This window comes from Phacochoerus africanus, chromosome 2 (assembly GCF_016906955.1).
Source record: "Phacochoerus africanus isolate WHEZ1 chromosome 2, ROS_Pafr_v1, whole genome shotgun sequence".
Taxonomy (NCBI): domain Eukaryota; kingdom Metazoa; phylum Chordata; class Mammalia; order Artiodactyla; family Suidae; genus Phacochoerus; species Phacochoerus africanus.
The window spans coordinates 169179494-169202592 of NC_062545.1; the positions used below are offsets into that span (position 1 = coordinate 169179494).

Below are 23099 nucleotides of genomic sequence, written 5' to 3' on the forward strand. Positions count from 1 at the left end.
TAGACAGAGATTCATCCTAGTTCCACCTAGCTGTGTGACTGTAAGCAAGTCACTTGACCTCTCTGTTTCCTGGTATAGAAAGAAGCTGGCCTGCTTTCCACAAGGCTCCAGGGAGATAATGGGTTACAGAGGGTGTGGGGTCTCTAGGTTCAGACTCCAGTGGTCCCTGCCACATCGCATCCTTCTGAGTGGAGCCTTCTCTCACAGTGCTGTTCACTGGCTGATGCCTCCTGCTGCCCAGCCGGGCCGGCACCGTCCTCGCCTGCTGACCTCTGCCTACTGGCACAACCACCGCAGCCACCTGCTCTGCCTGGCCATCTACGTGGGCCTCCATGTGCTACTCTTTGCGCTGGCAGCAAGTGTACACCGGGCCTTCGGCACCAGCATCATGGTGGCCAAGGGCTGTGGCCAGTGCCTCAACTTTGACTGCAGCTTCATTGTGGTAGGGTTCTGCGGGTACAACCCAAGGAAATGGGCAGAGGGACTAATGTAGGCTCCTTTTAGGCAAAATGGCCAACACATGGACACATGCAGTGCCAGAGTAGGATGGCATCTTGGAAATTAACTGGGCCAACACTCAGGGGTGGAAACTAAGGTTCAGAGAGGGTCAGTGAGGTCTCCATAGTTATACAGCAGGTCACACAGCAGGTAAATTACATAGCTGGCATTGTTGTGTGCTTACTATGTGCCAGTCACAGTGCTAAGCTCTTTCCATATGATCCTCACCATAACCCTATGATGGACCCAAAGAGGCAGGAGTTGGCTTCAGTGCAGGACTCCGACCAAAAAGAACACTTCAAGAGGCCTTGAATGCCAGGCTACGGAGTCAGAATGTGATCCTCTGCACTGGAGACTGAGGTCTCCAAGCGTATTTGACAACACTCCTCCATAACTAGTATGAAACAAAACACAACAAAAAGCCCTCAGAAAACAAAACCCCTTCCTAATTATCCAATATATGCTCACTTGTAATTATATCCATGCCCCATTATCATTAGCCAATACGTTTGTGCACAATATAACTATAAGACAGAGTTCATCCCTAATGATCAGAGATGTACCTCTTTAGTTCAAATACTCTTCTTGACAATAATCAGTTTCTGATTAGAGTGGGGTTTTTTTGTTTGTTTGTTTGTTTGTTTGTTTTGGAGTGGGTTTTATTTTAAACCTCATAACTGGCTACAAAGAATTCACACCAGGAGTGGGAGATATGTGACTCATTTTCATGGTCACTTGCCCTTGCGCTATTCACACGACTTTCAATCTACAACGTCTCTGTAGGGAATCTTTTTAAGCTACTTGTCCTTTCTGAGGGGTTGTTAGCTTACTTAAAACCAGTTTATGTAATCTGCAAGTCCACATATCTGGGCAGGCGTGACTACATTAACACAAATGACCTAGGGAGGGAGCTCTCATCATAAGCCTTCGAAAAGCCCTGTCATCCCTCAGGACATCTCAGAAACCTCGAGCAACATGGTATATGACTAAATGAGGGCACCATGTCTACACTGGTACTACATATTAGTAAAAAGCTTACGTGCTTCTCAAGTATTGAGATAAAAGTAATACCAGCAGACATTCTGTAACATTTTCTCTTCCCTCCCCCATTCTGGAGACCCTACTTTAGAGACCTCGGCCGTGGACCTGGGGGAGCAGCGAAGGCTTGGGAACAGGGGAAGTGGTGATGGGCCCAGATCAGGAAGCACAGCTGCCTGGGGGGAGGCAGGGAGACAATGCTGGGGAGCAGAGAATAGGGGGAGAGCGAGTCAGGTGAGCTCTCTGCCGCTTTGCCTGGCCAGGTACTGATGCTCAGACGCTGCCTCACATGGCTACGGGCTACATGGCTGGCTCAGGTCCTGCCGCTGGACCAGAACATCCAGTTCCACCAGCTTATGGGCTACGTGGCGGTCGGGCTCTCCCTTGTGCACACCGTGGCCCATGTAGTAAACTTTGGTGAGTAGCCTGGGGTTGGGAGTGGGGTGGGGCCTGGGCTTTTTCATTAATGACTCCCAGTGACTCTCTGGACTGGGGGGACCCCAAAGGGAAGGTGCAGTGGGAGAGCTTGTCTTGTGCTTGTCTCCAGCGCTCCAGGCTCAGTCTGAGGCCAGCCCCTTCCAGTTTTGGGAACTGCTGCTCACCACGAGGCCTGGCATTGGCTGGGTCCATGGCTTGGCCTCCCCAACCGGCGTTGCTCTGCTGTTGTTGCTGCTCGTCCAGTTTGCTTGCTCCAGCTCCTGTGTCCGCAGGAGCGGCCACTTTGAGGTGCCCCAGCCCTTGTCCCTTTGCCTATCCCATCCTGGGTTCCCACCTTCATTTCATGCTGTGTCCCCTCTAACTTACTCCAGAGCCCAAGAAGGTCCAGGCTGGTCTGCATATTATGGACGTGTGGTTGGGTGCTGCCATTGGGCTGTGGTTTTTGTCTGCTGAGTGAAAAATGGTCTACTCTGGAAGATTCTGCCTTTTTTGCTGGCTTCTCATCTCACTCTAATTGGATTAAACTGGGCTATGGTTTTTGTCTGCTGAGTGAAAAATGGTCTACTCTGAAAGATTCTGCCTTTTTTGCCTGCTTCTCATCTCACTCTAATTGGATTAAGCTGGGCTCAAGATGGCAGAGGGAGGGGAAGGAACATGGCTCTCCAGAGTTCTAATCCCCACCCCACGACTCATGGGTCACTCATTTTCCTCATCTGTAAAATGGAGCTGTATTTCTCTACCTTTGAAATTATTTTAAGAATTAAATGAGATAATATATAGGAAGGCACCGAAAATGTTAGATCTAGCTTTGCTTTCCTCTCTCTAGCCTTCTCAAGATACAGGAGGTCACAGAGAATTTGGCTTGAAGACCTGGACTGTCCCCTGGGCTGACCTATCACATCAGAAAATATATATAATATATATTTTATTATAATATAATATATTATTGATAATTATTAATAATATATTAATATATTATTATATATTAATATTTATATATATTATATGTGTGTATATATATATACACATATATATATACATATACATATATATATATACATATACATATATATATATATATATATAGGCACCTACTCTGGGCCAGCAACAATCCTTTGCAGTAAGAATCAGTGTGTCCTCAAATGAGGAATCTAACACTCAGAAAAGTAACTTACATGGCCAAGCTCCGCTAGCTAGCAGCAAAGCAGGTATTAAAACTCGGGGCTTTCATCTTTCTTCTCCAGTCCCAGAGAACCATTGCTGTCTTTCCTTCCTTCCTGCTGAGAAAGGGTCAATGAGATGGGATGTTGGTGCTCATGAGCCCATCAGAGGGGGCAGTCTGCTTTGCTCAGAACACCCCCAGCAGATGTTTGCCCCTGGCACCAAGAATCTTCCTATAGACTCTCTGAGCCAAGCCCCCGGATCAGAGAAGCAACAAAGCTTCCTGCCCCCAGCCTCCTAACCAAGCCTGTTCCCAGGAGAGGGTGTGTATGGCCAAGGATCTAGGCACAGTCCTGGCTTTGGGAGGGCTGTGAACCTTGGTTCTGTTCCACCCCCAGTCCTTGACTCTGACCACTTACACCCCAACCCCCACAGGTGTTCTATTGGACCCACCTGTCCTACCTTCCCATGTGGCTCCTGCTCATCCTGCATGGGCCCAACTTCTGGAAGTGGCTGCTCGTCCCTGGCACCTTGTTCTTCATAGAGAAGACTATTGGCCTGGCAGTGTCCCGCATGGAGGCCCAGTGCATTGTGGAAGTCAATCTACTCCCTTCCAAGGTGCAAAGGGGGCCTGAGAAGATAAGGGGAGTCACAGGTGATGGGGTGCAGCGTCTAGGTATCCTGTTAGACACCCAGACTCGGTCCAGCCCTCCAGGAGTGATACCTCTGGAAGGGGAATGACAAGGAGGCAGGGTACCACTCAAGGCTAGGTATGCATAGAACACCTTTAATAAGCATATATTAAGGGTCTATAAGGTGGAAGGCCCTGCACTAGGTGACAAAGGTACTGAGAAGGCTCAGGCACTATCCTTCTCTCCATGGGCACACAGGCTAAGGGGGTGGTTGGCCCTTTCATTACAGTGCAGGGCTGTGTGGGTAAGAGATGAAGAACCTCAGGCAGGATTAAACTCTTTGTCTTTGAGAGATCAGAGAAGCTTCAGAATGAGGGAGGAGCTGCCACATCAGGGTTTTGAGAAATGGGCAGGAGTTTGTTGGATAGACGACAGGAGAAGGAACAGCCTGGGCAAAGGCACAAGAGTTATGAAAGGACATGCTGTACTTAGGGGACCATGGGTAATATGGCACAGCTGGAGCCCAGGTGTCAGAGAGAAGCTGGAAGAGTGGATATGGCCTAATGGTGAGTGGCCTCACTCTGCAGGCCACAGGGACCCCTGAGTGGCTAGGGGAGGGGTAGTGGTATGGAACTGGTTTATACTGCAGCTGGATTTCTTTAGTTGCTCTGTGGAAGATGGATGGGAGCGGACCACTGGGGAGGGTGTTGCACATATGTAGATGGGAGCTCATGAAGGCCTTTACCCTGAACTAGGGTGGTAACTATAGGGTGGCGAAGGGGCCTTTCACAGTAAGACTCAAGCGGTAGCTGGCTGCATTCAGAGTTGAGAGAGAGAAGAGGTCTAGGCTATCTTGCAGGTGTCTGAGTAATTGGGACCATTTTTAGAGAAAAGAAAGGCAGTTCTAAGTGGGCTTTGTTCTGGACAACTTGAGCGGGAGGACACAGAAGCCAAAAAAGAGGCTGAGGTTTTGTGTAGGCTCTGGCATCAGACAGAGTAGTTGGATTCAAATCCCATGGTTTCTTAGCTGCTGACCTTGAGTAAGTCATTTAACTTTTCTGAGCCTCAGCCTCTCCACTGTGAAGTAGAGAAAGAATGACATTTATCTCAGAGAGTTACTGCGAGGGTTAGAGATAATGCTAAGGGGATCCACATAGCTCTGGTACACAGCAAGTGCTAAGTAAACTGAAACCACTGTCTGGGAGGATGTTGTCTCCTGGGGGAGATGCCTATTCATGGTTGGAATACCAGTGAAGTGCCACAGGAGTTCCAAGAAAGGGGCTGGAGCAGTCAGAGGACTTTACAGAAGAGGAGGGCCACTAAAAAGCAACATTTACACCACAGGAAGTGGTATTATACCAGGAGCCCCACTTCAGACACAGCCTGACTCCCCCTTTGCCAATCATCACCCGCCTCCTGGTTGGCAGATGTGCCGTAGGCATGAGTCTCCAATCACCGGCACAGGAGGGTCTTACGTCTGGGGCTGGCCTAGTTTATGATGGAGAAAGATGGCCCAGCTTCTGGCCTCTGGCCTTGGGGCCCCTGGCAGCTCTGGGCCTGCACAAAGGACCCTGGTCTCTCTTTTTTTTTTTTTTCTTTTTCTTTTTCTCTTTCTTTTGTCTTTTTAGGACCCCACCTGCAGTCTATGGAAGGTCCCAGGCTAGGGGTCTAATCAGAGCTGTAGCTGTAGCTAATCAGAGCTGTAGGCCTACCCCACAGCCACAGCAATGCAGGATCCGAGCTGCATCTGCAACTTACACCACAGCTCACAGCCACGCCAGATCCTTAACCCACTGAGCAAGGGCAGGGATCAAACCCGCAACCTCATGCTTCCTAGTCAGATTCGTTAACTGCTGAGACATGACAGGAACTTCAAAAGGACCCTGGTCTCTTTCTTCTCTCTCCAGGTTACTCATCTCCTCATCAAGAGGCCCCCGCTTTTCCACTACAGGCCTGGAGACTACTTGTATCTGAACATCCCCTCCATTGCACACTACGAGTGGCACCCCTTCACCATCAGCAGTGCTCCCGAGCAGAAAGGTAGGCCTGTGCCAGCCCTGCCTGTCACTCAGCAGGTATTACTAAGTCCCTGCCATGCGCCCCAGCAAGACTTGGGAATTAGGAACATAGAGACGAACAAGAGCAGACTTATAAAACTGACCTCCAGAAGCTCCCTCTGGAACAAGGAGGCAGACGTGCAGACACTGAATGGGGTGGTCAGGGCTGTATCAGCTGCCATGGAGGTCGCAGGGCAGGGTCTGGGGGAAGTGGGCAGGTGGCATTTCAGCTGAACTTTGAAGGGTTCATAAGCGTTTACCAGGTAGAAAAGGACACAGGGGAGGAGGCGGAGGGAGAAGCATGAAAACCTGGTCTGATGTCTTTAGACCTTAGAGTCAGGGTGGAGGAAGGAAGTGGGAGTTGGGGGCGGTGGGAAAGAGGGTCAGGGAAGGGACAAAAGGCAGATGACGGTGGCTAGCAAAGTGGATGAGTACCAGGGTGGGACTGGGAAGGACTTTGAATGCAGAATGGAAAGAGGGATGGGGCAGGCAGTTGGGAGCCCACAGAGGTCCTAAGCAGAGGGTAGGAGCTCAGAGGAGGCGGGGCCAGGATATTTTCCAGGGGGCTGTTACAGGAAGCCAGGCTTCTCTACTCCTTGTGGAGCCCCAAGACATCCAAATTCCTCCCTTCCTCCTGCATCCCTGGACTGCCCCCATTCTCTCTGGGTCCCCAGCACCCACAAAACCACTCAGCTGACGCTCCCTTCACTCTGCTGTCCTCTGACCCCCAACCATGTATGTGCCTGCCTTCTGGTCCTGAGCTGTTGGTGGGGCCATGGCCCATGACTTGCTAGCCAGGTCAGGGATTGGTCTTCCCACCTCAAGTGATGCTTCTGATGGGGAAGGCCTTGCTTGCGTGTCCTGTTACAGCGGGATCCTTGCTCAGCTTCATGAGGGATAGAGGCTTCTGGTTGCCACGTTCTCTGACCCATCCCCATTAAAAGCTGTAGCTCCACCGCAGGATATTTCCCATGCCCTGGCCCCGCTGCTATAGCTCGGAGTGTAGAACCAAGGCCAGGTTCCCCACATGAGGTTGCCTACCACTTGCCCTGAAATCTCCTGAGTGGTGGCCTGGATGTCCAGGGAGGTTGGGGGTAGGATTTGGAGAGAGTGGATTATTTTCTTCCTATTTTTCTTTCATTTGCTGTTTTGTAAAGAACAGATAGCTCCCTGAAAATTCAGACAATTAGAAATATGTACTAAAGGAAATTAAAATCTCTCAAATAATTCCAACCAAAGAAAACCATTGTCAATCTTTTCGTGAACAGACTTCCAGATCTTGATATATCTTCATGAATAATCAAATAATTCTGCATACACAGGATCACTGTTTATACTGTTTTGCTGCTTACTTTTTCTCCGTGAATAGTATATCATCAAGATCTTTACATGTCAGTTCTTAAAAAAAAAAAAAACAAAAAAAAAAACAAAAAAAACCTTTCCTTTTTATTGGCTGCATACTATTCTAGTATATCAATACTAGTGATTATAATAATGACTTTATTTTTATGGATGCATCATTTATTTGACCAATTCTTTTGTGTGTGTTTGGCCATATCCTTGGCATACAGAAGTTCCTGGGCAAGGAATTGAATCTGAGCCACAGATGTGACTTATGCCATGGCTGCAGCAACTCGGGATCCTTAACCCACTCTGCCAGGCTTGGATCCAAACCTGTGCCTCCACAGCAGCCTGAGCTGCTGCAGTCTGATTCTTAAACCACTGCACCACAGTGGGAACTCAGGCTGGTTGACTGAATTCAACCATAACTTAAGGAGGTCTCCTCCAGATGAGTCACTGTGTGGCAGTTCAGGGTGCATTTGTGCAGACAAGGCATAGCCCAGCCTTCCTGCCCCTTGTACACTGAAAGGGGAGGAAACATCAGGGAGGCCATGGGCGCAGGGATCCAAGGACCTGACTTTCGGTCCCCTTCTTACAAAGCTGTGACACCTCAGCTCTCTGGGCCTCTGTCAACACAGGGTTGAATCGGTTCATTCAAAAACTTGGATGGGCAAAAAAAGTGACAACTTTGTTTTCATTAACCTCTAACTGAAATTTTGCATTTTCTTCCATTATGAATTCAAGCACCAAACCACAGTAGCATTTACAATACCTGTGACTTTTTTTGAAATAAAAACCATGAATTCTTCATATCACATTTTAATAGCTGTCCATACCTCGGAATGTCATTCATGCTCATCACTACTTCACATTTCCAATGGCCATGTGACTCCTGCTGCATCTCGGTATTTCATGTATTAACAAAGAGGCACGTGTAGTCTTAAAGTTGAAAAAAATATTTCAGTAACTATCTGTCATTTTAATTGGCTTCATTTATGATTTCTACACATGTTATTCAATGCATTTAAAAACCTTATTCTGAGGAGTCTATCCATGGCCTTCACAGGACTGCCAAAAGAGACCATGGTTTAAAATAAAAGAAAAAGGATGAGAACCCCCGACCAGGAGATTTCTTAGGGGCCTCCATCCTCTAACATGGGTCCTTTCTGCTGCCCCTCACCAGAGGGGTAGCCCCCCATGCGACCTTTCCACCAGTCATCCACTCAATAGGGACCTAGTAAACACCCACTGCATCCTAGGCACTGGGTGCAATGAAGCTGTTGGTCCCACCATCAGTTGAGCACCTACTGTGTGCAGAGTCATTGACAAGCACCTGATTAAATGTGGGAAGGAGATAGTCCCCCCTAGGAGAGACCCTGGCTTGATGGAAGAGTCAGGGCCCCCACCCTGGGGAGCTCCCAGTTGTGCTCAGGGCCACTCTGACTCCTACCTTGGCAGAGGAGACTCAGCCCTTAGGTTGACTTCACTGAGAAAGCTTGCAAAGTCTGCACTAGAGGGAGGGATCAGAGCTCCAAGTCCCATGGCTATGGCTGCTAGTTTAGACCTGTTCTAATGAGGACTCAGGGGCTGACACTCAGTCTCAATCCCTGCAGTGAGACAGGCCTGCTTCTGGCTGGAGACCAGCACTAACCCCTTTCCTTCCAACTTGACTCTTGCTTAGACACCATCTGGCTGCACATCCGGTCCCAGGGCCAGTGGACAAACAGGCTGTATGAGTCCTTCAAGAAATCAGACCCCATGGGCGATGGTTGCAAGAGTCTCTCGAGGAGTTTGAAAATGAGAAGGAGTCAGAGGAAGGCTCAGGTAAGTGGCTGCAGGTGAGAAAGGGATCACTGTGGTGACAAAACTATGGGGCCCAAGTTGTTTTCTTCTCGGTTGGCAGTCACTGAGCAGCTACTATGTACACTTGCTGGATGGCAGCACAGTGGGTGAGACAACTACAGACTGTGTGGTTCAAGAGCCTCCCCAAAGCCTGACCACCCCAGGTCCTCCCCAGTCCAATGTGCTCCATTAGAAGACAGGAGAAAATGCAAAGATAGGGAAATGGAGATCAGAAAAACTCACCTCCACATCTTTGCTTCGGTAACTCCTTGGTGTATGATCTTGGGCACATCTTTTAGCATTGCGGAGCCTCAGGTTGTTCATCTATGAACGGAGGTGGTTACCATTGTTGGCTTTCCTTTCTCACATTATTCTTTTAAGGACCAATGGAATGAACGATGTAAAGTATTGAGTGAACTGGGCAGCATGTTCCAGGTGAACCATTCATCACCACCACCATCACCATCATCTTCATCTTTACCACCATCATCAGCACCATCATCAGAATTATTATCTTTTGAGCCCTGATGAAACCCACAAAGTTGACAAGCTGCCAGTGCCTGGAGTAAATACAGGCTCTGGAAGGTTTGGGAGGAATATAGAGAGATCAGAGTTACACCTGAGGAAGCAGGAATAGATGAAGGAGGCTAAGGGTGCCTGAACATTTTCGTAGGCTGTACCACCAGGCTGGGAGACAGGTTAATATGTGCAAACCCTGTTGAAGATCAAAGGAAGAAAATCCCCAAGCATGGCCCAACCCTGCCTTGCCCTTGTGGAATTTAAAGTCCAGGGGAGCAAACCAGGTGGAATCCTGCCTGGCCAGACTAGAGGTCCCTTCTAGAACAGTGCAAAGAGCAAAGCTTTGGGAAATGTGGGAACAGGCAGAATGTTCTCTCCTATTAATTAGGGGAAACTTCATGAAAGAGGAAGCTGAGTTCCAAACTGGGCAAGTCATGGCACACTGGAACTTGGTGGGCAGATACATTAAAAGCTGTGCTTCCTTGGAGCCTTAGGCCCTGCTGCCAAAGAATAAATTGGTGCAGTCTTTTTGGTGGGCAGTCTGGCTATATGTGTCAGCATCTTAAATATGTATACTGAATGGCCTAGCAATGCCATTTTTAGGGATTTATCCTAAAAAGCGAATTGGACATATATACACAAGAAGTACATTAACCACCTCGTTCATTCATTCACTTAGCAAATATTTATTAAGCACAGGATCTGCTGTTTCCAAGTACTATTCTAGATGCTGGAGATATGTCAATAAGCAAAAGAACCACGGTCACTGTTGCCCTCCTGAAGGAGGAATAGACAGTAAACAAATATATAATGTGATAATAACTGCTGTGAAGAAAATAAATCCGGGTAAAGGGATAGAGATGTGAAAGAGCTATTTTTATACTGTGGTTGTTAACAATAATGAGAAAATAAGCATAATCAAAATGCCCAATAATAGGGAAGCAGCTAAATAAATTAGTGATCACCCTTATAATGGAATAGCAAGTCACCTAAAAATTATATAAATGTATATGAATTAGCATGTAAAGCTAGTCAAGATGTAGTAAGTAGAAGAGCCAGGTTACAAAGCAATATGTTCCACTTATACAAATGTGTGTGTGTGTTTATGTGTCTCTGTGGGTGTGGGTGTGAGTGTGAAAAAGTTTGGAAGGACAGAGAAAGTGTTTGGGGAAGTTGTATCTTCTCATTTGGGGTCTTTTTTTATCTTATTCTTTGAAGTTCTGTAATACTTGAATCTTTAAAAAAAACTAGAGCTCCCATCACGGCTCAGTGGTTAACTAACTCGAATAGCATCCATGAGGACGCGGGTTTGATCCCTGGCCTTGCTCATTGGGTTAAGGATCCAGCGTTGCCGTGAGCTATGGTGTAGGTCGCAGACGTGCCTTAGATCTGGCATTGCTGTGGCTCTGGCATAAGCCAGCAGGTACAGCTCAATTAGACCCCTCGCCTGGGAACCTCCTTATGCCACTGGTGTGGCCCTAAAAAGACAAAAGACTTAAAAAAAAAAAAAAACTAATGTATTGATTTTTTGATTTAAATAATAAAATAATTTCCTGTATTGATTTTTTGATTTAAATACTGACGCAGTATCTCTTTGAAACCAAATGGTTTGCAGCCCCAGCCCATCTGTTTTGGAGTCTCAGCACAGGGAGCAGTGGCCTCCAACAAGGACATTGCCGTGGAGCTGACATCGTACAGGCCTGAGGAAGCTCCATGGCAGGGAGATGAAGGCCCGGTGTCTACTGGGACAAAGGATGAGACTCAGGCACAGTGGGAAGCTGCAACTGGAGATGGGGGCCTGGTAAGGTTGGGGAAACTGGGGCTGGAGGCTGGAGAGCCAGTGGTTTTTCTCCCCAGGAAGGATAGATAGATGGGTCCTTGGAACGTGGAAGCAAGGGCCTCAAGGGCAGGCCACGTTCAGGAAGCACCACGCAGTGTGTGGGGTTTCTGCAGCCAGTCACCGGCAAACCACCTTCATAACTTTGGCCACATTTACTTCCCACAGGTAGCATTTCCTACTGAATATTCTTTCTTATATCCCAACATTACTTTAAACATAATTGTGTTTTAAAAGGACTCTTTCGATTTCTGTGTTTAATGGAAAATAAATATCATGCGCCATAAACAGAAGATAACTCTAGGAGTTCCCGTCGTGGTGCAGTGGAAACGAATCAGACTAGGAACCATGAGGTTGCGGGTTCGATCCTTGGCCTCACTCAGTGGGTTAAGGATCTGGCGTTGCTGTGAGCTGTGGTGTAGGCTGGCGGCTACAGCTTCAATTAGATCCCTGGCCTGGGAACCTCCATGTGCCACAGGTGTGGCCCTAAAAAGATAAATAAATAAATAAATAAATAAATAAATAAATAAATAAATAAATAAACTCTAGAAGCAAAACCAGTGTTATTAAATCCTTGCTAGATGTTTCTGCCGTCTAAGTGAGGTTCTGAGCCTAAAGCTGCACTCTGCTGCTGGTTCCCTCTCTCTCTTTGTTGTGTCCTTGATCTCTTTCTCGCTCACCTTGTTAAAAGAAAAAAAAAAAAAAAAAAAAAGAGGATGGCTTAGCAAATGTTAGAGAGATGTTAAAGATAGAGTGACCATAATGTAAAGCTTTCTCCTTGCAATCAGAAGGATTTTTGGAGAGGAGTAGTCTCTCACAGTGCACCTCGTAAAATAATCATCACAAGTAGTTCAAGTCCAGCTCTGTGGAAGACACAGAATTCAGTGGCCCTCAGACAAAGAAGCAACACGCTATGACGTGGTAAGCACAGGGTGGACTGCCAGAGACACCACCAGCGCTCTGCAGGAACTTGGGCGAGTCATTTCTAGGGTCTCAGCTTCTGCTTCTCTTCTGTGAAACGAGGGGTCATCCTGGATGATTGTGAAGGTCAGTCCTAAACCTGCCTTCCAGCTCCAAAGAGGAACTACCAAAAGCCCCTGCAGCCCTTTCAGAGTCTGCTCCCTTCATCTGGAGGAAGGAAGCCCATTGACCTGGAGGAATATGGTCTGACTGCTGTGTGTGATTAGGCCTGGAGGAGTCGGGCAGAGCCAGCGGAGGTCAGCTCCCCATGAGCAAGTCCAGAGCAGGGTCCAAGGGTTGGGGCAAGCTGTGAGCCTGGCCAGCACCTGGCTTTTCTGCCTGGAGCAGCTGGGCAAAGCTTTCAGGGGGAGCAGACCCTCCAGATGAGCTGGACACTGAAGGATGCACAGGAGTTTGCTATCTGGGGAAGAGAACAGCATGCTCTGGCACAGGGCAAGAATGTTCAAGGCCAGGGGTGTGTCTGGAAAAATTACGCTAATGGGAATGACTGGAGACCAAGCCCAGGGGGCCACTGGGGTGAGTGTTCTCCTGTCACACCCTGAAATGATTTGTAGTGGACCACAAGAGCAGTTGTTAAATTTGGCGGAGTTCTGAGAGCCAGTTATTAAACACAGTCATTGAGGGACCCAGGATGGCAGTATTTACACCCAGAAATGCACAGACGCTAACAATTCCAAATTTGTCAGTGGTGCTGCTGCTCTCTCATTCTGAAGAGCAAGTTTACCACATGCACCCCATGCTCACTGGAATGCTTTGGGCAGAAAAGCCAATTCCCTTCTTGTCACGCTGCTCAGACTGGCAAGGGCTAGGAGGCCTCTGAGAAATGCCTGACCCACCCATTCCCTGAGACCCACTGTCTCTGCTTTATTCCCCAAAGGTCTCCGAGGTGTCCTCTGAGAACCACCAATTCTGTAACATCAAGGTAAGATGCTCTAGGGGTTGCCATAACCAAGAGCCCCTGCCCCCAGCCGAGCAATCTAAGCCTCTGCCCTTGGGGGGAGTTGGGGTTGGGGTTGCTATGCTCTTGGTACACAGGTTCCTAAGTCCCCACAGCCTGACTCCTAGATCTGTAGATGATGGAAGCAAATCCCTGCCCTTGCAGGGCACCTGGGGCATATGCTGGTTGGGCCCCTGTCCCCACCCGCTCTGCATTCGAACATTCTAGGGCTCTCCTAGACTTTCGTGCTCAGAGCACAACACGTGGAAAACCCTCTGAGTGGGAGCCTCTTAGACCTAGGTTTCAGCCCAGGAGATGACTGCCTGCATGTAAAGGGGGTCTTAAAGCCTTGGGTCTAGCTCTCTCCCACCCACTCAACCCTCTGTCTCCTCTAACCCCCCACTCCCATGTGCAGTGCTACATCGATGGCCCTTACGGGACTCCCACCCGCAGGATCTTTGCCTCCGAGCACGCCGTGCTGATCGGTGCAGGCATTGGCATCACCCCCTTTGCCTCCATCCTGCAGAGCATCTTGTACAGGTGGGTAGACAGGCTGTGGCCCTGCCTGCATCCGGGGCAGAGTCCTGAGAGATACCCTTCCCCCTTTCTCCCTCCATTTCCCTGTCTCCCTTTCCCCTTTCTTTCTTCTCCTGCCCCTCCTCCTGCTCTTTCTTGGGTTTCATCCCTTCGCTTCCTTATGGGGTTGGTCCTGCCACCACACCCTCCCTTCCTGTCCCCTGCACTGTCCTCTGGGGTCCTGGGAAATCTCTTACTCACTCCAAACTCAAAACCTCCTTCTCTCACCTCTCCTCAGGCACCAGAAGAGAAAGCACGTCTGCCCCAGCTGTCAGCACTCCTGGTTAGAGAGCATCCAGGTTGATGACATGAAACTCCGTAAGGTGACGAGCCCCACCTCCTGCAGGCAGGCCTCCAGAGCCTCTCCCCAGATGCTGGAGCTGGCTCCACTGTGCAGAGACAGGGGAGGGATGGATGGCCTTCTTGGATCCACTGGTCTCTATGCTTCCCCCGGTGCCTTGAGTTCTCCTTATGCCTCCCAAGTGTCCAGGGTTCCCCGGTCACCTTGGAGAGACATTCTGGGCCCTGCAGGTGGGCATCTCATTAAATAACATGGAACCTGAAAGTCAGACAGCAAGGATTCAGTTGCAACCATGATGCCTGCTGGCCATGACCTGGTGGTGGTCTTAAAAAGGAAAATGTTTACCTTTGGAAAATTCATTAATCTTTGTAGGACACTTAAAAGAGTTTCTCAAATAATAATAATAATAAGTAATGTTTTTCTGGCTGTCCTAAGTTTAAGACTTCAGAATACTACTTGCTAGAAACAGTAGATTATTAGAGAAAATCCTGACCTTGCAGTCAGGAACCCCGGTTCTGGTCCCATGGCGGTCTGTGGCCTGGGCAAGATTCCTCAGCTCTGTAAGCCTTGTTTTCCCTCCATTAAGTAGGGGTGATGGCCTGTGCCCTGCTCACAGCAGGGTGGTCACGTGGAATGGGGTGGAGCGGGGGAGTGGAGGCCCCTCCCTCTGAACTGGGCCCTTCTCCCTAGGTGGACTTCATCTGGATCAACAGAGACCAGTGGTCTTTCGAGTGGTTTGTGAGCCTGCTGACCAAACTGGAGATGGACCAGGCCAAGGAGCCTCAAGAGGGTAATAGAGGGATGGGGCTTGGGGAGGATGGATGTGGAGCAGCAGAGTTCAGGGTCCCTTTAAGAAAGTGTTTAAATTATTCTATTTCTATCAAAAATGTGAGGGAGGAGTTCCCGTCGTGGTGCAGGGGTTAACAAATCCAACTAGGAACCATGAGGTCTCTGGTTCGATCCCTGGCCTTGCTCAGTGGGTTAAGGATCTGGTGTTGCCGCGAAGTGTGGTGTAAGTTGCAGATGCGGCTCAGATCCTGCATTGCTGTGGCTCTGGTGTAGGCCAGAGGCTATAGCTCTGATTGGACCCCTAGCCTGGGAACCTCCATATGCCACGGGAGCAGCCCTAGAAAGGCAAAAAAGACAAAAAAAAAATGTGAGGGAGAGGGGGCTGCTTCCCCTCTCCCAGTAAAATGTAATATTTTGTGAAACTTAAAGAGAAAAAAAAGTAATAATTCCATCCAGTTATCCAGGCATTTTGAAGGATTTCCTTGACATTTTTTTCTTATTCACATTTTTATAAAAATGTATAGGCTTTTACCCCTTAATTCCTCTTTTTTATGTCATTTCTTTTCATTTTCAAAATGAACTCTTGTGGAGTTCCCTGTGTGGCTCAGCAGTAACGGACTCTACCAATAACCATAAGGATGTGGATTCGATCCCTGGCCTTGCTCAGTGGGCTAAGGATCTGGTGTTGCTGTGGCTGTGGTATAGGTCAGCAGCTGCAGCTCTGATTGGACCCCTAGCCTGGGAACTTCCAAATGCTGCAGGTGTTGCTCTAAAAAGAAAAAAAAAAAAAGCATTTGTTAAAAAAGTTAGATTCCCTGACCTCCTCCAGGTCACATTCCCTGGGAATAGGCTGGGAAAGTACGCTTTAACATGCTTCTCGGAAGATTTGTACTCACACTTTTTTTTTTAGTATCTTTTGTGGAGGGATATTTTGCATGTACTAAAATTCACCACTTTGTGTCCAGTAAATCCAGTGACATCTTGACAAATGTGTACAGTTGTGTAACCATCACCACAATCAGAGCATGGAATGTTTCTACTACCCCCAAAAGTCCCCTCACCCCACTTTGCATCAATACCCTCTCCTGCTTGCAGCCTCTAAAAACTACTGGTCCACTTTCTATCATTGCAGCTTTGCCTTTTGTAGAATTTCATATTTATGGAATCATATAATATGTACATAGTCTTTTCTAATTTCTTTCACTTAACATAATAACCTTGCAATTTATCCATGCCTGTTTCAATAAGTAGTTAATTCCTTTTTATTGCTGATTAGTGTTCTATTTTATGGATACACCACAATCTGTTTTTCTACTCAGTTGCTGATAGATATTAGGGTTCTTTCCACCATGTTAGAAATTTTTGGCTATAAAGGTCTTTGTGTGGACATATGTTTCTATTTCTCATAGGTAAGTACTTAAAAGTGGGACTGCTGGGGAGCACAGTATGTGCTAGATTTTATTTCATAGGAAATTGTCAAGTGGTTTTTCCCAAGTGACTGGACCATTTTGTATTTCTGTCAGCAGTGGGTGAGAGTTCCAGTTGTTCCAAAACCTTGTCAATGTTTGATATTCACAGTCTTTAATTTTAGCCATTCTAATTGAGCGTATAAGAGAATCTCAAAATGCCCTTAATTTGTATTTCCCTAATGACAAATGATGTTGAAGATACTACCTTCAAGGTCTTATTTGCTGTTTGTATGCTTCTTTGTAAAACGTCTGTTCAAATATTTTGTCCACTCTTTTTTTTTTTTTTTGGCCATGACTGCAGTGTGAGGAAGTTCCTGGGTCAGAGATAGAACCCATGTCACAGCAGTGACAATACTTGATCCTTAACCCACTAAGCCACCAGGGAACTCCTATTTTGTCTACCCTTTAAATCCAGATGTTTGTCTTCTTTTTATTAGGTTGTAAGAATTCTTCATGTATTCTGGAAATGGGCCCATTACTAGGTGTACATTTTATAAATATATTCTTCTAGTCTGTGGTTTGTCTTTTCACTTTCCTAAACTGTCTTTTGAAGGACAGAATTTAAAAATTTTATTGATGTCCAGTTTATCAGATTTTTATTTTATTCTTCATGCTTTTTTGTGTCCTATCTAAAATCTTTGCCTTACACACGGTCACAAGTATTTATTCTCATGTTTTCTCCCAGAAGTTTTATAGTTTTAGCTCTTTATTTAGATCAGTCTCATAGTGCGTTCAACAAGGTCCAGGATATAAGGCCTATATACAAAAATCAATTCTATTTCTATTTACAAGCAAAAAATAATTAGTAATTAAAAATATTTAAATAAAATTTTAAAAACCATGCAATACTTAAGGATAAATTTAGCAAAATATGGACATAACTTGTATACTGAAAACATAACATTTCTGAGAAATGGTTTTCTTTATCTTTATTATACTTGGAATTCATTGAACTTCTCGGACATATGGGCTTATAGTTTTCATCAAAGTTGGATAAATGTGAGCCTTTCTTTCTTTACATATTTTTTTTTCTGTCTGTCTCCCCTTCCCCTTCCTGGCACTTCAGTTACACAGACATTAGACTATTTGACATATCACAGGTCATTGAGAGTCTGTAGTTTGGTTTTTTCCCTATCATTCCATGCTTCATTTTAGATAGTTTTTCTTGCTGTGTTTTCAAGTTCATTCATCTTTTCTTCCCATCATAACAAAAAATTCCAGCAGGTTTTTAGAAATAAGATATCGAGAAGCCAAGTCTAAAATTCATACGAAAAACCAAAGGATATAGAATTGCTTTTAATCCTATCCCTTGTATTTTTCATTTCTATTGTTGTATTTTTCTTCTCTAGAGGTTCCATTTGAGGATCTTTTATGTCTTCCATTTTTCTCCTCATCATGACTGCTTTGTTTTGTTTTTACATTCTCAAGCACCTTTATGATATTTGCTGTAACATCTTTGCCTAAGTCCATCATCTCTGTCATTTCTGAATCTGTTTCTGACGACTAGTTTTCTCTTAGATATGCATTATATTTTCCTCCCTCTTTGCATGCCTCATAAATTTTTACTGGATGCCGGGCATTATGAATTGCACGTTGCTGAGTTCTGGATTTTGTGGTATTTCTTTAAATAGTACTGTACTTTGTTCTGGTACACAGTTAGGTTATTTAGGATGATATGGATATTTTCAAGACTTTTAACTTTTGTTGAAGTGAATCCAGAATAGTCTTTATTGTGGAGCTAAATCAGCCCCAGGGATAGGGTACGGCACTTCTGAGGACTCATCCCACTGCCTTATGTATTCCAAGGTCTCAGTGCTCTCGATGATGAAAACACAAACTATTCCCAGCTGTCTGAACTCCAAGTTCTGTTCGGTGTCAAGTTTTCTGGTCATTTTCTTTCACACGTGTACAGATTAACACTCAGCCAGGGACTGAGGGGGAACTTTAGCAGATTTCCAGAGCTGGTGAGCCTGCATCCTCCCTCTTTCTCTTCTTCCTTCCCTCTCTCTCTCTTCGGCTCCCTTTTTTCTAGCTTTGTACCTGGTGCATTTGAGCTGTCAAGAAGACTCCAATTTCTGTCTCTTTGGCTCAGTGAGGCCAACACTAGGCAATTATAAGGCTCACTTCATTGTTGCCTCCATCAGCAACAGCAGTCCTGCACTACCTGTTGACCAATGTCTAGAAACCATTGTTTTACATATTCTGTTCATTTTTATAGTTGTTCAAAGTGAAAGAGGAATATGGTTCCTTTTACTTCAGTGTAAATTTTTAATGTGTGTAATCTGTAAGTAGAGAGAAACATGTGACCAAGCATATATATTTATTGGGAGTGAATGCTCGACATTTTTCCTGGGGAAGTAGCAATCAAAAAGTCGAGAGAGTGGCATAAGATAAAGATTAAACACCTTAGCATGTATGAATTCTTTTGCTGCTTGCTCCCTTCTTTTATAGGTGCATCAAAATGGAATGTTTAAACATCTTCCCCCCAGCCCCTGCAGTCTCCCCTCCCCGCCCAGCAAGTGTTGAATCCTGTATTTTTTTTACTAAGCATTGTACAATGACATGTTTCTCTGAGTTGCATCATAGTCCTCATGGGATATCTTTGTGGAATGCTAAAGTTTAATACTGTTGAAAGTTAACCTGTTGGTCTTTTGTTATGTTTTACTTATGAAAGATCTTATATAAGGAGGAATATCTTTAGATATGTTTCTAACTTCACGAGAATTGGTGTGGTTGTTTATATTGGTTGAGTTCACTGGTACTAGATCTTATTTGGCTTCTTAATTATCACAAGGTTGTTGTGAGTAAATTCAAATTCCTTTGATAAACATAGTTTATAAGTTTGAGTAATCAAACACAGTTTTCTACCAAAAGATATTCAAACACATGTAGTTTACTGTAACAAATATCCAGAGCCTTAAAGCACAAGTCAACAATCTTTGGAAGAGAACAATAAAACCTTAAAATGTTGCAGTAAAGCTTCTTGCCCTTCTTGTAAATAAAAATTAAAGCAAATATTTGTATAGCATTGAATTTGTTCTAAATGCTTTTAAGTATATTAATTCATAAACTTGCTTTTATGATGACAACCTAGGGGAACAGTTTAGATTTAATTTAAATTGTCTAGTTACTGGTGTATAAATATTTGCTGTTTGCTTCTTCCTAAGTTATGTAAGCAAAGGGTAACAGCTAACCCAGAGCTTTGCATTCTCAAAGCCACTTGAGTCAACAACTTTGTTACTTCAGATTTCTTCCCAGGTTTCTCATTAATTGCAGAGTCTCTGATTTCAACTTTAATTATTTACTTTATTTATTTTTTGCTTTTTAGGACCGTACCCATGGCTTATGGATGTTCCCAGGCTAGGGGTTGAATCAGAGCTGTAGCCGCAGGCCTACCCCACAGCCACAGCAATGCAGGATCCCTGGTGCCTGCTCCCCTCCTCTCTTGTTGCCTGTGGGGTGGGGTGGCTCTGGGGTGGGAGGAAGGGCCAGGGCTCTCTTAGGTGGGCATCCCTTATGGTATCTCCCCTTCCCTCCCTCACCACCAGGCCTGCTCAAGTTCAGTGATGTGTGAAATTCAATGTGGTATCCCTCCTGGGGCCATTTGCATTTTGACGGTGGCTGAGACCTTACAGTGGCTTATGAAACAATAGAGAGTGAGTTGGGTGGACTGAATCCTTTAAGAAGAGGGGAGAAGGATGAAGGATCATCAGCTCACAAATCCAGCATCAGATCTCAGGCCCTGCTACTTCCAGCCTGCACCATGGCACAGGTCTAGAACAGTGCTTGCCAGTCTTCTCCCCATTGTGGCACACAGGGAAAATGACAATGTTTGTTTGCCACCTCTGGGAGAACAAACAAAGCTCTTTGAGCACAGAGGTACCCACCTGGGAGTGCCTATTACTCTGAGAGCTGGTGGGATCAACATCTCAAAAACCTGTCCCACTGTAGGCTCAGAGCTATGGACGCTCAAGCCTCCTAGGTCTCCTTGATGCCAGTCTCTTCCCTGTCCCTTCAGTCCTCTGACTCTGCTCCCCGAAATGTTCTTTTCTTCCCATCATGCCTTGCTCCAGCACCCTCTCCCTGCCCCCATCTCCTAGCTGGGGATTCCAGACCTTTGCATTCTGGCCTCAATATGTGTCCAGTCCCATCTACTCTCATCCCCGTTCAAGGATTCTTTGTTCCAGCCGAACAGTCACATCAAGGCTCACAGACACCAGCCTCTCGCCCTTGGCTCACGCTGACCCTTCTTAGAGTGACTTCCTTTCGCCTCCCCTTTGAATCTAGCCCCTTTCCTAAGACCTTGCCCAGTCCCCACCCTCCCAGGAAGCAGTTCTGTCTGCTCCAGCCCTTCCCTGTACATCAGTAGCATTTGCCATCTGATCTACTCACTCAACCCTTGACCCTCTGGTCTCAGTTGCCTTTTTGTGTGTGCATGGCTTGAAAGGATGCCAAGGGTAGCCAAGCTGCCCTAGGATTTATTTGCCTTCTACAAATATAAGGTCCAGCTCCTGGGGTGGTTGTGAGGCTCACATTGGACAATGGCTATAAAGTAAGTGTATGCTGTACACGGGATAGGCCCAACTCAAGCAGTGCGCCATCTTTCCTTACTGCAGCACTGGTCAGATATGGGTCCTGGGTGAACACACTTGGCTGAAGGTATGAGCCCCCCTCCAAGCCCCAGGACAAGGTGGCTGGCATCACTGTCCCCTTTGCTGGCCCCTCAGCCTTCTCCTCCCACCACATAGGCCGCTTCCTGGAGCTGCACATGTACATGACCTCTGCGCTGGGCAAGAATGACATGAAGGCCATTGGCCTGCAGATGGCCCTTGACCTCCTGGCCAAGAAGGAGAAGAAAGATTCCATCACGGGCCTCCAGACACGCACCCAGCCTGGGCGGCCTGATTGGAACAAGGTAAAGCCCCTCTGGAGTCCCGAAGCCTGCAGGGACTAGTGAGGCTGAGAGCCTGAGGCAGTGACTGGAGAGATTAGGGCTAAGCAACCAGGGACTAAGCATGAGGCCAGCATCCAGGGTCCAGGCAGGATCTCACAGGTAGAACGGGAGGCAGAGTACCTACGTTCTGGCTCCATCACTAGCTCAATTTGTTCCACCATTAGCCTCTGTTTCCCCCTCTGATCACAGAGGAAATTAGCCCGTATGACCTCCAAGGCCTCTCCCGGCCCCAACTCCCTGTAAACCAGCGTCCACAGAAGCATCAAGGACAGAGTCCTGGGGAAGCATCAAGTCTTAGGCCTTCCTGGTACAAATGGGGAAACTGAGGCCCAGAGCCACTAAATAGTTTTCAGTCTATTTTATTCCCCATATTGGTTTTATTATTATTTTTCCTCCCTCAGCACTTACCAATTGGGGTGTAGAGTTGGCCTGAAGTGACCAGAAGGTATTGTTTTTCAAACTGCTATAGATGATCCTTTAGATAAGGGGAGCTGGAGAGAGCTGGGTTGGAACAGGATGCCAGCAGGGCACCAAGAGGGTTTAGGCAAAGGCAACTCCTTTTTTTAACTGAAGTATAGCTAATTTACAATGTTAGTTTCTGGGGTACAGCAAAATGATTCAGGTATATATATATTCTTTTTCATATTCTGTTCCATTACAGCTTATTACAAAGCAAAGGCAATTCTTAAGCAGAACTTGGGGTAGAAAAGGGGTCTCCCGGGGGGAGAAAGCCTGACTTCAGGAAAGAGGCGTTTTGATGGAGGCACCAGGGCTAGCATGAGGTTGGGACATTGGAGCTCCACATGCCTCGTGGACTCTGCCATCACCCTCCAACACTTGAGGGTGATTTAGTGAGCTGATTTAGTGCTCATCTGCCCTGCAGATGCAGCTCCTTGGAGGGAGGGCCTTAGCCTTATTTCTTTCTGTCCAAGCCCCTCCCCAAGGTCTAGGTCAGGTTATATGTTGAGCAAATGGCCTCTAAACTGATGGCTAAAGCTAAGAAGTTGTGCCTTGGCTGGAGCTCCTCCTGGGCAGGACAGCCACCCTGGCCCGCTATGTCCTGAGCCCCACTGGGTGTGTCACTGGGAGGGTCCTTAGGCCCCCTCTTCCCCCTTTGCTCTTCCTTACCCCCGTGGACTCTAGGTGTTCCAGAAGGTGGCAGCGGAGAAGAAGGGCAAGGTGCAGGTCTTCTTCTGTGGCTCCCCAGCTCTGGCCAAGGTGCTCAAGGGCCACTGTGAGCAGTTCAGCTTCAAATTTTTCCAAGAGAACTTCTAGCTCCACCTCTCCAAGCTCTGCCCACACCTGCCAACCTGAGTGCTACCACTGTCCTGCAAGGACTGGCCTCAGAAGACCCCCAAATCCTCTTCCACACACATGACAGGATGCCCTAGGGGACAGATGAACTTCCTTCAGAGCCCAGGGAGAAGGGCAGGGCTTCGTGTGGCGCTGCTGTGAGTTCTGGGATTGCTATGGGCCTGATCAGCCCTGGGGGGCAGGGGAGGTGCTGGGGGGGGGGGGTGGCTTCCCAGGACAACTGCTCCTCCAGCATCTTCTGAGGGTGCCTCCCCTCCAACTACAGCAGTCCAGACCTGCCTCATCATCACAAGCATCTGGGAACTTACACACACACACACATAGCATTTTACTATGACAATTTTTAAACATACAGAAAGTTAAAAGAATTGTGCGTGAACAGTGTTACCCACTTTCCAGATTCCTCAGTTAACAT

At 46.8% G+C, this 23099-nt stretch overlaps 1 protein-coding gene across 1 annotated transcript; it reads left to right on the forward strand.

The window, feature by feature from the left end:
• The first annotated feature begins 216 nt into the window (after positions 1-216).
• NOX5 (NADPH oxidase 5) lies at positions 217-22852 on the forward strand. Its single transcript, XM_047769496.1, has 13 exons — positions 217-442; positions 1800-1953; positions 2084-2262; positions 3571-3753; positions 5675-5807; positions 8847-8989; positions 11142-11327; positions 13222-13266; positions 13697-13821; positions 14096-14180; positions 14849-14948; positions 21165-21331; positions 22514-22852. The coding sequence occupies exons 1-13, from the start codon at positions 224-226 to the stop codon at positions 22643-22645; spliced, it is 1851 nt and encodes a 616-aa protein (XP_047625452.1). The 5' UTR covers positions 217-223; the 3' UTR covers positions 22646-22852.
• Positions 22853-23099: the final 247 nt, after the last annotated feature.

Bases quoted from the DNA above. Each gene is read 5' to 3' on its own strand.
- NOX5 (XM_047769496.1), top strand. From the start codon at position 224: ATGCCTCCTGCTGCCCAGCCGGGCCGGCACCGTCCTCGCCTGCTGACC. The intron at 3,754-5,674 runs GTGCAAAGGGGG...TTCTCTCTCCAG, and splicing joins TCAATCTACTCCCTTCCAAG to GTTACTCATCTCCTCATCAA. The intron at 11,328-13,221 runs GTAAGGTTGGGG...TATTCCCCAAAG, and splicing joins CAACTGGAGATGGGGGCCTG to GTCTCCGAGGTGTCCTCTGA.